This window comes from Pezoporus wallicus, unplaced genomic scaffold (assembly GCF_028554395.1).
Source record: "Pezoporus wallicus isolate ANWC-B61680 ecotype Strahan unplaced genomic scaffold, APGP_CSIRO_Pwel_v1 contig_5069, whole genome shotgun sequence".
In the NCBI taxonomy this organism is placed as follows: domain Eukaryota; kingdom Metazoa; phylum Chordata; class Aves; order Psittaciformes; family Psittacidae; genus Pezoporus; species Pezoporus wallicus.
Window position 1 is genome coordinate 2379588 of NW_026642361.1, and position 13628 is coordinate 2393215.

The following is a 13628-nucleotide window of genomic DNA, read 5'->3' on the forward strand; positions in this document are numbered from 1 at the left end:
AATCTGCTACAGACTTCATAGGTCATAGGTGTGCCACACACAGAATCAGGCAAACACCTGAGGAAAGCAGGTATATCCACTATTCCTCAGGGAGCATATTAAGATAGATAGCTCTCTGTCACAATGACAGCAAATTGAGATTCTTTTCTATCAAAAGACTTCATCATATTTAGGATATGGTTTACATTATGGAAGAACTTCTGGCAATAACCATGAAGAAAAATAATTTTATTCATCGTGATTACTGCCAGGGATTCTTCAATTATGTAAACAACAGCTCATAGGAATTCAGGCATCCAAAGCTTCAAAATAGCTTTGAGAGCAGACAGCAACTGACTTTGCTGAATGCAAACTCGTCATATAAACCTCTTGACAGTTATTATTCTAAGAAGCACAACGCCTCTGCCTTTGCCTGCATAGACTACAAAGTGCATGAAAGATATTGAAAGAGCCTAAGAAGTTGCTGGGGGGGCATGCAAAATTATTCAGACTTTTTTGAATCAGTGGTAAAGTACTTTGACTAATCCTAGAGATGTGCTTGCTATTCTAAACTCATTCAAATGTCCTTTTAAAATAGTAATAAGAATTTAACTTTGAATTTAGATAGCATCACACACATTAAAATATCACAAGAAAACAGCAGTAGTCTGTATACCCTATTCAGTTTCAACTGTGGTCAAATTAAAACAGGTGGGGCTCCCTGAAATTAATATTTTTGGTCTATAAAAGAGTACTTCTAAGCACTTGTTTTCAGTGAGAAACTGTGCTGTCTTTATTTGGAGATCATATATGCCCAGATTTTAGTATTTGGTCTGAAAAGCAGAGGAAACAATTCATAGCACACAAAAAAAAGGCCAATTCATCACCAAGTAAGTTTTTCCAACAGCACATGAGATTTTGATGACAACACTCTTAACACTTCACTAATAATTACTCATTATGTCTTAGTAGAACATAATATAATAAAACCTATTTTTTCAAGACTTTTTTGTTAATCTTTTTTTAACATCATGTACTTTACATTGCCTCTTCAAATCAGATATTAGTGAGTTTCTTTCCTTCCAGATACTTATTAAAGGGTTTTATTTCTTTTGATTCCTGTCCTGGGAAAAGAATCTACCAGCCTGTTAGCTTCCTTAGTACTGCCTGTATAACAAAAGTGGCATATATAGAAGGCCTCATTTTTTTTCTTACCTCTACTCCAAAGATACTGTAAGAACCTGCAATTTCTGTTAATTTCCTTGGGTATTGTAGGTGTTCAGTAGCTCTAAGGATTGAATGTACTGGGACCAAACAAATGTGAGAAACTCAGTGGATCCATGGAGCTAATAAGGACTGTGAGTCCTAAAATAGACAGCAGTGAACTTCCATCACCAAAAAACCCCAGTATTTCTTCCTAGCGAATACATCATGAAAGATGTCACCTGTTACAAAAATACCTTACTTCTCTATTCTTGAGTGGCCATGTTCACAAGCTCTCACATTTTGCAGACTGAAACAGAGTCAGATTTGTTCCTACTCACGTCTGAATTTCAGTCTGATTCCCATGACTATTACTGTCACTATACAGCTAACATAAAAATATTTTCTGTTATTCTCATCTTCTGCCCACCAAAGTTGCATTCTCCCCTTTTCTGTGTTGTATTTTATTACTTATTTGTTGTCTTTCTTTATGAGCGCTGGTAGTTAATTATGTTTTATGTATGCTGGAAAATTCTAATAAAAGCACTAGGACTTGGAATAGAAACTTTTTTTTAATTGATGGAAAATCTGCAAGTTTAATTAGGTTACCCATTGAGATAAATGCATCAACAAATAAATTTCCCACACATGAATGCAGTACAGTGAACGAGAAACTGCCTAGCAAGTTTCAATTCACTCAAGTACCGAATTAGTTCTACCCAACACATTTTGGCTAGATAATAGCTTTCTGATACAACGCAAGGACTACAGACTGAACCCCAGCAGGGCAGCTGATTCTTAAGTATTGGGAAATCTCCCACTGGGTTAGAGCACACACATTTTTTTCTTCCAGAGTGACAGGCAAAGAAGTGCACGCCAGGAATATCCCTGAAGGAAGAAGGGGTCAATCCAAAACTGCTCTTTGCAGGTAGTTACTGTCTAGGCTCTTCTATTTTGCTCTATAAGAAGGTGGTCCTGAAGATGTGAAGAGTAGGGAAGTACAAAGATCTTATTTAGTGTATGAATCTCTCGTTTACAGTGCAGGTTATTTTTCTGTTTTTACTATGCACCATCTGAATCCAGAAAAGAGAAAGTTGAGGCTACTCTGAGACTTCTGGTGCCAACCCCTGGTAAAAATTAGGAAGGTATGATCTTGTGATTAGAAATAGCATGAGAAAGGGTATCGATACTTAGTACAATGCTTTAAAAAGAAGAAACATAAAAAATTACTTTAACATAATAATCACATAATATGGGTCATAAATTTTATAATAAAGCTAGATATGCAACACTTTAATAATGGACATAAGGAAGGAAAGGTATTTATAAAGGAGATATTTATTTCTCATGATTCAAAGAGGCATTGCACTTTTTCCTTTTGCAGCTGAAAAGCAGTTTTCTTGAGGAATCAGCTAAAAATAACAGAATAAAATGAGGAAAGAGCAGTATCAGTTCAGAGATTTCAAACTGTCTGCACTTTGCTTCCACTTAAAAACATGACTGTTTCTTCAGAGCAATAACTGCACAGCATCTGGGGGATTTCACGGGATCAAATAACTTCACAAGTCCAGACCAGGCAATGTTTTCCTGTAAAATGATACATGTTTGAAGTACATGAAAATGTGTTTGACTTAAAAGCTAAGACATGGTATTAGGTCCACATTTTGAAATACAAAATTAAAAGAAAAAATAAATCCTTGATGCGAAACAGGAAAAACACTAACAAGAAAATCACAGGAAGTTTGTTGTGAAAAAAGAACACCCAAACCAGGATATATTTTCAAGTCACTAAATTATTTCTGGCACTATCAAATGTTAGCTTACCGCCCCCTTTACCAATTAAGGTTTTTTTTTTGTTGCACTATAGCAAAAAAAATTAAGGACCAAGTCCTACTCATTTTATGCAGCACATTCTACTACTGAAGCTAATTAACTGACTTCTCAAATGAATCAGGCCAGCTGGATCCAGTCTTCCTGTTGCATATGGCTTTTATCATTTCTATTTTTTCTTCCTAAACACGTTTTGTGAATCAACCAGTCCAAGATTAAATCAATGCATGTATTACATTTAGAAAAGGTAAATTAGCGCTTAACGCAGCAAGTCTGATTTCCCATCTAAGAAATCATACAGATCTCTATGTGATTTAGAACTGGTCGGGAAAAAACTTCATTTGGGAATACATATTTCGGAAAATACATCATTATTTAAATATTTCAAATTATCTCTCTCTAAAAATACCAGTTAGAATAAAAGCATATATTTACTACGATGCAGTCATTCCAAGTGCACCGTGGCAGAAAATATAGTGAGTTTTTACTTATGACAAAATGGAGCTGTTAAAAATCAAAGTTTTATGGTGGAAAAACAGAGCTATTCATACAAATGGGTTTAAACTTTATTTTTAAATTATATTTTGACCGTGGCCCAGAGCAGAAGCTGGAAGATGCTACCATTTCCTCCTAGTAAATTATTATTTGTCCAGAAAATGTTTCTGGCACAGAGAAAGTATGACTGCTGCTTGTGAGTTAATCAGGCCAAGCTCAAAATTAGTATTAGAAGAAACACTGTAATATAAATCATTATGGAGTAAATGCAGTAGCATTTCCTTATTATGTCCCAGGTCTACACTTGTAAAATATATCCAGGCTGTACATGTCAAATGTACCTCAGTTGACCCATACAGTTGGAAAAAGTGCACCCTCTTTCATCATTGATCTTAATTAAGAAACAATAAATGAAATCATAAATATTTTGGACCTAATTCAAAATATCTTGAATTGCATGATCTAAATTGTAAGCTTTGGCGTTTGCAGCATAATGTTTGTTTAGCATTTCCAATATTCTTTTTAATTATTAAATATCTCAGTATGTTGTATAAAATGAGATTTGTTGCATATTTAATTAATTTCTTTTTTACTGTCTATTGACTAGTAATTACCATACAATTAAAAGAACATAAACTTTAATGTTGCTGATTTGCTGAAAATAAAAACATCTGCTGGGCATATGTTTATACATAATGGAATGAATGCTTATACTTTTGCAAATATGATGAGAATAATAATTCTGCAACAGAGACTTTTGGTCTGCAGAGTAATAATTTGGCTGAAATAGTCTCATTTCACTGATGTAGCCTCTAGGTACCGTAAAATATAATGCAAAAAATACCTGCTCCTTGAGGTAGCAAAGACGATCCAGAAGTATCAAAACTTCTATGCAGGGAGCCAGAACAACCTTCAACTGAAAGAAAGATTAGATACTATAATGATTTTGGGAATGAGAGACAATATACTTCCAAATGGCTATACTTCCACAGAACAATTCCAGGAAGGTCAGTCATTTTCCAGTGGTTCTGTTGTACAAATGTCACCTTGCCAATTTTCCCTTTGGGATGGGCATCTTCAAAACAGATTATACTAAAGATCAAAAATATATGGAATGCTGTAAAACCAGGAAACTATGTTATTTAGTTGGTTTTGAGACATTATCCGGCAAGAAAATGATATTACATGAAGCAGAACAATTTTAAAGAGGGAAATAATGAATTTTAATAAAAAGATTTTTTATGAAATAACTGCATGGAGACCAGTCTATGTTTAAAAGGAGACTAACATTTCATTTTTCAGGGTAATAGTCCCTCTTGAAAAAGAATCTTCCATGTGTTCACTTTATTATTTTACTGACACCTAATATAGTTTTGGACTAGGATATGCTCCAGAGTTTGGAAGAGAGTGCTGCTTTGTTTTTGAGATTGCATACCACAGCGTAAGACAGTCCACCTCCACATAAAACTTAACAGGGCTTTGTTCTAGACTAGCACAAATATACAAGGTAATAGTATTAATCCTATAACTTTTACCATATTAAAAGCTTCGAGCTCATTCATTCTGTGCTTGTATTTTTCATAGTAATCCATTATACATCTGTCTGGGAGCTGCAAGGGTTTGAAACAAACAAAACAGAACAAAAAAATGATATCAGAGTTATTCTGGTTACTTTCTCAAGAGAACTTTAAAATTAAATATTTTTTCCTAATTGAAAGTCTCACTACAAAATGAAATCTGTGTTTTGTTTTTCAAATTATCACTTTCCTAAGGTTTACAATAATTTCCCAATAGGAGTTCCTCAGTTCTCATTTACAACAACTGTTATTCAGACAGCATTTTGTACTGACATGAAATACGGAGATACATTCATTATTCAGAAAGCTCTAGCCATTCTTAACTGTGTATTATACAGTAAAGTGGAGGTAACATTCTCATTTCCTTTCTCATATATATTACCCCCTCTTCACCCCCATCTCGAAGAGATTTATTTAAATAGCTGAGTGGATTCTGGTGTGAGAGTAACATGCATCAGTCAGGACTCCTGGATGGTATTTCACATTAGTAAACCTACTATCAGAATTTCTAAATATTACTTTGTTTCTACATGCCTCAAGTTACCCATCTTTAAAATAAAACTTCCTCTATTTACTTTGACGTACTACACGTTCCCCTTCTTCCTTTCCAAATCACCTCATGCAACACTGCCAGCACTGCCACTATGACTGCAAATGCTACAATTTGGAGCTGAATGTGACAGCTGAAGAACTTGACTAAGCCAAATACTCCTTCCCTTAGTTCAGCCCTTAGTGGCCAGTGCACCACAGAGGTAGCTAGAGCTATGAGCATAACTGGCCTTCACAAAGCCTGTTCTTTACAGGGCAACCAGATCACATCATCTTCCAGTTTTTAAAAGTCATGATATCTACTCTTCTGCTCTCCACAGTCCTGGAGGCTAAACAAGACAGTTAGTAACCTGCCAGAGGAAGAGGAAGTAGGTTTACTACCTTACTGGTGATGGAGGCTGCTGGAAAGAGCAGAAGTGAAAGAGCCTGATGTTTTGTCTTCAGTACAAAGTCTTCTTTGTTTACAGTGTGGCTACTCTGTTGCAGCTATGGAAAGAGCTAGTCCAAAACTCATCAGAAAAGTAATGGTATGGCAGACATGTATATGTGGCACTGAAGGACGTGGTTTAATGATGAACTTGGCACTCTTAAATTCACAGTTGGACGCGGTGATCTGAAAAGTCTCTTCCAATCTGAATGATTCTATGGTTCTATAACAAAAGACTAGGGAAGCTGAAGTATTTAATATATTTTTGCACACATTTATTAGAAGAGTCATCTGAGAGCATGTGGCTAATTCAGTTGCAAAGAAGTAAAATCTCAGCATAAAATAAGAAAAAAAAATAGAGAACATTTCTATGAATTAAAAGTTTTCAAATCAGGTATGTATTATGAACTTTATCCTAGGGCAACAAAGAAGGGAATGAAGTTGCCCCAAACTATTTATGACTTATTGTCACTGAGAAGTTCTCAAAGATGGTATGTCAGGTGGCTAGCAGATGTATGCCTTCTATTATAGAGCAGTAAGTTCAAATTCAATACACTGAAAAAACCTGAAAAATAAAGAATTTAAAAGCACTGAAAGACAAGCAGATGAGTTATAGTCAACATGAATTTGTACAGAATAACTCATAAGTCAGTCTCCTTTGCTTGTAAGGAAGCTGAAAGGGTTCAAGACAACAAAAAAACAACTTGTTGTCAGATTTTGATTTTAGCAATATTTTGGACACCATTTCACATCATTTCATTAGTAAATTTAAGAAAAATGTTTTAGATTAAACTAATATAATGTGAATAAAATCTGTTTGAATGACTATAAACAGAGAGTAGTTATTAATGAGTCTTTGAACAATTAAAAAGACCTACTGACTGGAGGTCCATTACAATGCAGTGTTTCCATTAGGAACTCAGAAAATTGAACAAAAACCAAATTAACTAAACCTGCAAATGTGCAACAGGAAGGAACTTAATTGCTGGAATTTAAGAAAACTTCCAATTGCTGGAACTTAAGAAAACAATTTTCAGAAATTTGAGCACTGATTAGAAGTGAAGTTTGAAACACTGTACAGAAAAGCATAAGGGACTACACTCGGGCAGAAAGAATAGCTGTTCAGGATGGGGAACAGCAAATGACAGTCTGGGAGATACAGCAGTTCACAAGCTGAGTGGGAGTCACAGCTGAGCTACTGAAAAAAAACTCAGTCACCATTCTGCAACATGTATGGGAGAGCAGCCTGTAAAGTGTGGGAAGTAATCCTTCAACTCTGCTTGGCAGTGGCAAAGCTCTAGCTGGAATAGTGCATCCATTTTGGGGCATCAGATTTCAAAGAAACAGTCTGAAAAAGCCCTCAGAGAGAAAAGAGATCAGAGATCTAGAAAACATGACCCATGAAGAAAGAAGGAGACAACTGGAACTGATCAGGCTAAATAAGAGAAAATTGAAAGTGGGCATAATCATAGGTTTTACAAGGCTATCACCAAGAATCAGGGAACAGTTTGTTCACTGTGTCTATGGTGAATAGGACAAGATCTAATGGGCTTGCATTGCAGCAAAAAAAAAATTCAGCCAAAAACTGGAAGAAAATTTCTTTCTTTGAGGTTAATTAAGGACTGAGGTTGTCAGTCTCCATCACATGAAACTTTAAGATTTGACCAATATTTTCCAAGAATTACACAAAATTCTAACTCTGCCTTAAAACAGGGGGATGGTTACAAAAACTTTTGTAGTCTTTCAGCCATATTTTTTAAATTTATAAAGCACTTTTTCCCAGCTATGAAGGTGAAGTTGAATAGCTGATCTGGCAGTACTAATGTGGACTAATAGCACTTCTTTGATCTTGTTGGTATTTCATTTTCAGCAAATCTCTGTAAATATCTAATTTGTTTTTCTCTCCCCCTCTAAGAAGTCAAACAAACTAAAATATATCAGTCATGAGATAAACAAAATAGTTTACTTAACCTCTGCTTTATAAGCTTTTCATTTCAACTGAGACCTACAATGGGTTTAGTATAATGGATTTTTGAAATTACAGGCTATTTGGGATTAAAATACAAAGTTCCATATTATAAAATGTGATCATGAAACCTTTCTGCTTTTGTTTCCTTTACGTTCTCCATCTTTTAACATGAAGCATTCAAATTAAAAGAAAGCAATCTGTGAAATGTTTGCCAGATGAAAAGCTGTGTCAAAAATGTCTCCTGGATGTTGTCATACTGAAATACTAGGCCCAAATGCTTTTCCACTCCACCCTTGCTTACTACACATTCTGATGTGTATTGATTAGGTACTATTAGATTAGGTATGGATAGATTAGGTACTCTTGCAACTATGCCTCAGTTAAAAGTTTGGTGAGTGAACCAATTCAATGAAACAGCCCAGCAGGAAAAGAGAGAAAGCACCCACCAAAAAGCATTGACAGAAAAAAAGAATGAAAAGGGTAACTGGTAGCTAGCTATATTATATGGTCAGTTTACTGGAAGAACACTAAAACCCAGATAACACTGGCTTTGTCTGAAACTGCAACAGCTTGCCACCTGGTTTCAGTTTTGAAAAGGTTCCCAACCCAATCTTCAGCTGTCTTTTCAAGGCAAAGTAGGAGTAAATTACTGTCTGTACTTTCAGGAAAAGAATTGTACTTACACATGCAAAGCAAGCCCCATTTAGACACTGAAGTTGGCCATGCAAAAGTACTAGGGAGCAGCAAGGTCTCCACTGACCTAGTTATAACTATACCATATCCTGGTGGTGGCACTAAAAGTATACTATGGGCCAGACTCATCTTTTATGACCACTAGGAGACTGTCAACAGAGCCCTGGGAGCACGGTAGATGCTACATGCCTGAGCACACCCTAGTTAGACTGCAATCCCACAAACATTGAGCCCATGACTGAGCATGGGCTAAAAAGAAAACATTCATGCAGAAGGTGCGTGACAAATAGTGATACCACACTTAATGTTTTCCCAGAGAGTATTCTTTCAGAGTCATGCATCTCCCTAGACTAAGAGTATTTTGACTGAATGAAAGTCTGGTTTACTGTCTGACACTGCACATGCCCTACAAAGGGAAGACAGCCTAATAAGGATGCTGTTCCAGCCTGTTTAAACAAACTGCTTTCCCCTGCATTGACTGCACATTTCCATTTCCTTTCTCTTCTTGTACCAGCATTATCATGAACACTAGCAAGAGTATAAGAAAGCAGTCAGACAACCCTTTTAGCAAAGCAGTGTCTAAAATCAGCTTGAAACATCAGGAAAGCAATACCATACAGCAACTTTTTACAATTTTCCCATGACAAAGTTAGTTAAAAATAGCATAATTAATGTAATATAGTGTAAAATAATGTAAAACAGATAATGAAATTTCTGAGAAACTTAATTTTATTTAAAACTGTTTGAAATGCATTTCAAATGAATTCAACCTATATTATTTATATCTAATTGAAATAAAAGTCACGTCTCTTAAGATTCTCTGTCAGATTATGTTATGCTGCCACAACTGGGACAGTATTTTGTCTGTTCAAAAAACAATTATATTTGAAAACAGCATTAAGCACAGACACTTTATAAGCTGAATACAGGTGTTACTTGAGCTTTCATTCAGTATTAAGCAAAGTAACAAACCACGAAATCTGTCAGCTTAAGTTCCTTCTGTCCAAGAAAACAGTAGAGAAAGTCAAATCTTCAACAACTGGAAAATGAATTGAGTGTGTAAATTCATTTAGAGCCTTCATTTTTTGACTGTTTAGACTCAGTCAACTCCATGTTAGAATGCATGGGAAAGTGGAGAGTATTGTTCTGGCTTTGGCTCCATGTTTGTCCTATGGCTGTACACAATAAAAACCATCAAAATTAGAAATAATCTTAGCAAAGATCAGCCAGTTTGAGGTATTCACTGTCATTTAAAGATGCCAACACTGAATCTGGTGAGGGGCAGACATTAAGATTGTAAGAACTGTTAGATTGAAAGTCCTCTCTTTTCCAGTTTCTTCAAAAATTCTCCTTTTTAGTTTCCTGTATAGTTGTATATATTTAGGTTAGTTCATGTCTTAATGCATTATACAATTCCATTACTGACAGTTCCAAAGTCACACTCTTTTCACAGTAGCAACAGTGTTGCCTACTTTAATAACATTTCACTTCTAAGAAAGCAGCTTCTTTCAATGCAACGTAGCTGACAAAAATTAAAAAAAAAAAAAAGACCATCACAAAACCCACCAAGTTCTCAGAAAACGTTGTGGAGGCGCTAAGCATTCTTCCAAGGATTCTATTTGACAACAAAACTGGTTAAGCCTATTGGTATCCCAAATAGTACATCGCACTAAAACTTAAATTACGAATTTGCCAGTAGTAGTTCTCTAGTTAAGACTCAATTTTCAGATGAGAAATGAACAACATATTAAGCAATTTGAATTTAGGGAGTAAAATAAACCCATTTGGTTAAAGAGTTCATATCAGTGCTGAAATGTAAGCTTAGAAATTCTTCAATCAACTAATCCTTTGGGATAGGTTTAGCTAATACCAAACTCCTTTGGTCAAAATCTTGTAAGGTCAGTAAAGCAGAAATCCATACGAAAAATTATTTTGCCTGCAAAAAAACTTAAAAATGCCTGTAAGGAATGAAATAAAGATCAGTCTGTTAGTTTAGAATGTTCTCCCATGGCCATGGAAGCCTTATTAAATATTTTCTAGGAAGGATGGAACTGCCCAAACACCTCATTTTAAAAAAGTGCAGCTTTTGAAATACTGTAATGCAACTTACCCTGACAAGCCACATAAGGACAGAAGGCTCACCTGCTCACTTAATTACAACACTGCTTGCCAATGATGTGTACAGAGCAGTGTTTCTTAATTGTGTGGGTTAAAATTATGAAAAAACATGCAGAACATTCTGTTCAACATAGTTTGACATAGTTGTGTTCAATGAATCAGAACAACATTTGAACATCTGAAGCACAGCTGGCATAGGACCAGACTAGGAGATATATGTGATAAATTGAAAATGGTATCATATGAGAAGCATGTATGTGGAAAGAGAAAGGAATAGCCTTAAAGCCTACTCACCATTACATGAGTAGAACATGATAAGGGACTAAAGGACAGGTCATGACACAGGTAGGACTGAGAGCCAGCATGGGGGACAGGCCTTCTAATTGCATGGTCCTCAGACAGACTACAAAGTTTGAAAAGGCTTGTCAGATGGCTTCTGGTTTGGTCTGAAAAGGGGGAAAAAATGATCTTAGGGATAGATTCCAAGAAACTCAGGAGGTGTTTCCAAATATTTTCCCAGCCACTGACTGTGAAATTATCTGCAATAATTTACCACTTATGCATTTTCACAAAGCATTTACAGAATCAGGACATCTGAGTCTCCTAGCAGTAGTCTTTGGAAGTACTCTCTTCAAATTCTTGGCTTTGCAGTGCTTTAGCTAGTGTTTCCACCTAACATTATAGGAATCTGAGCAAAGCAAACTTGAACTATTTTTCTATTGATTTTAAAAAGAGCATTAATATCGTATAAATAAATGAAAGCAAGCACAGCATAAATTGTCTGCTGAATACATTAAATATAATAAGCCCAATATCTTAAATATAGATTTAGCTAACATGAATAACTGCCCAATCTTAAAATAAGAGATGACATCTTTTTAATACATGTTCACTCTGCCATCTGAGCAATTATAAAAAGGAAACATGCACTAAAACTGCAGTTCTAAACCAGTGATAAATCACTGAAATCTTTAATATGCTTCAAGTGTAAACACAGTTATTTTTAAAATTAACAGATCCTTGTTTATAAGAAAAAAAATCAACAGAATAATTTATTTTGTCATAAAAAACATGGACCTGTGACTATTTTTCACTTGACAGTTACAGCATTGAGATCACTCCGCTCAGCTACTTAGTTTTCAGGCTTTATATGTATGCTACTGCTATTTGTAGGCCTTTGGATCATCAAAATAAAAGCAAAAAGTCACATATCAATGCTCTTGTATTTTCTTAAAAAGTATCACTGTTTTAAAAAAAACACTACTGCTATATAGTATCACAGAATCATAGAACTGTTTAGCTTGCAAAAGACCTTTAAGATCATCCAGACCAACCATTAACCTAACACTACCAAGTCCACCACTAAACCATGTGCTGAAGTGCCACACCTGCATGTTTTTTAAATATCTCCACGGATGGCAATTCCACCACTTCCCTGAGCAGCCTGTTCCAGTGCTTAACAACCCTTCTGGTTAAGAAATATTTCCCCTATCAAATCTAAATCTCCCCTTGTGCAACTTGAGGCCGTTTCCTCTTGTCCTGTCACTTGTCACTTGGGAGAAGAGACCAAACCCCACCTCACTGAAACCTCCTTTCAGGTAGTTGTAGAGTGCGATAAGGTGCCCCCTGAGCCTTTTTCTCCAGACTAAACAACCCCAGTTCCCTCAGCCATTCCTCATAAGACCTGTGCTCCAGACCCTTCACCAGCTTTGTTGCCCTTCTCTGGACCTGCTCCAGCGCCTCAATGTCTTTCTTGCAGTGAGGGGCCCAGAACTGAACATAGGATTTGAGGTGTGACCACACCAGTGATGAGTACAAAGGGACAGGCACTTCCCCTGTCTCGGTGACCATACTATTTCTGATACAAGCCAGGATGCTCTTGGCCTTCTTGGTCACCTGGGCACAAGCTGGCTCATGTTCAGCTGGTTGCTGAACAGCACCCCCAGGTCCTTTTCCACAGAGCAGCTTTCCAGCCACTCTTCCCCAAGCCTGTAGCACTGCGTGGGGTTGTTGTGACCCAAGTGCAGGACCTGGCACTGAGACGTGTTGAACCTGATACCGTGGGCCTTGGCCCATCAATGAAACATATAACAACTATTTACACTAAATACATAAAAAGCTTCCCAAGGGAAAAAAAAAAAAATCTGTTAAAAAATAAACAATTAGTGAAAAAGAAACTACATTTTCACACAAGTTCTGATTTCAGTATTATTTACCAGTTTTATCACTCAAAACTAAACAGCCTGGAGTTTGCAAAATCACGAAGTCAATGTAGCAAGAGGAAGCAATTTAGGAGTTTTAGTATAGCTGAACTAGTAAGCCCAATGCATATTAGATATATTTGGATGTTTAATTATCTTAAAATGCAAGTGTAACTAATATAGGAAAAGGATCACTTTATAAACTAATGATAAGCAATATTTCCAGAGATTCTTGTAAAAATCAGACAAAATTATATAAAATTAATTTTTATTTAAACAAACCTAGAAGTTTTGGTTATTGTAGAGAAAGAAAGCACTGACAAGCTTATTCAATTAAATATAATTCTAAATTCTTTGCAGAATACACAGGACTATATGACATAAAAAATTAGCTACATAGCTACATCAAGGATTTGAAATATTTTGAGTCTAACATTGATAGGCATAAGGTATCTAATATCAAAGTTGTTTAAATTACTTAAGACAATAAATGAGCTTTTTACAGGATGTGAGTTTCTCTATGCTATTAATGCAAATACTACTGTGATGGGTAGAATGTCTCATGGAAAGTGCCCTTCACCAAACAG

At 35.8% G+C, this 13628-nt stretch overlaps 1 protein-coding gene across 1 annotated transcript in view; it reads right to left on the reverse strand.

Annotated features, from left to right (window-relative positions):
• Positions 1-2502: 2502 nt before the first annotated feature.
• Positions 2503-13628, reverse strand: part of METTL25 (methyltransferase like 25) — a 61112-nt gene continuing 49986 nt past the window's right edge. Inside the window, exons 10-12 of the mRNA XM_057429508.1 lie at positions 5043-5117; positions 4352-4423; positions 2503-2769 (exon numbers count right to left, since the gene is read on the reverse strand). Of these exons, the coding sequence (XP_057285491.1) occupies positions 2671-2769; positions 4352-4423; positions 5043-5117 (246 nt within the window). The 3' untranslated portion in view covers positions 2503-2670. The remainder of the gene's footprint in view (positions 2770-4351; positions 4424-5042; positions 5118-13628) is intronic.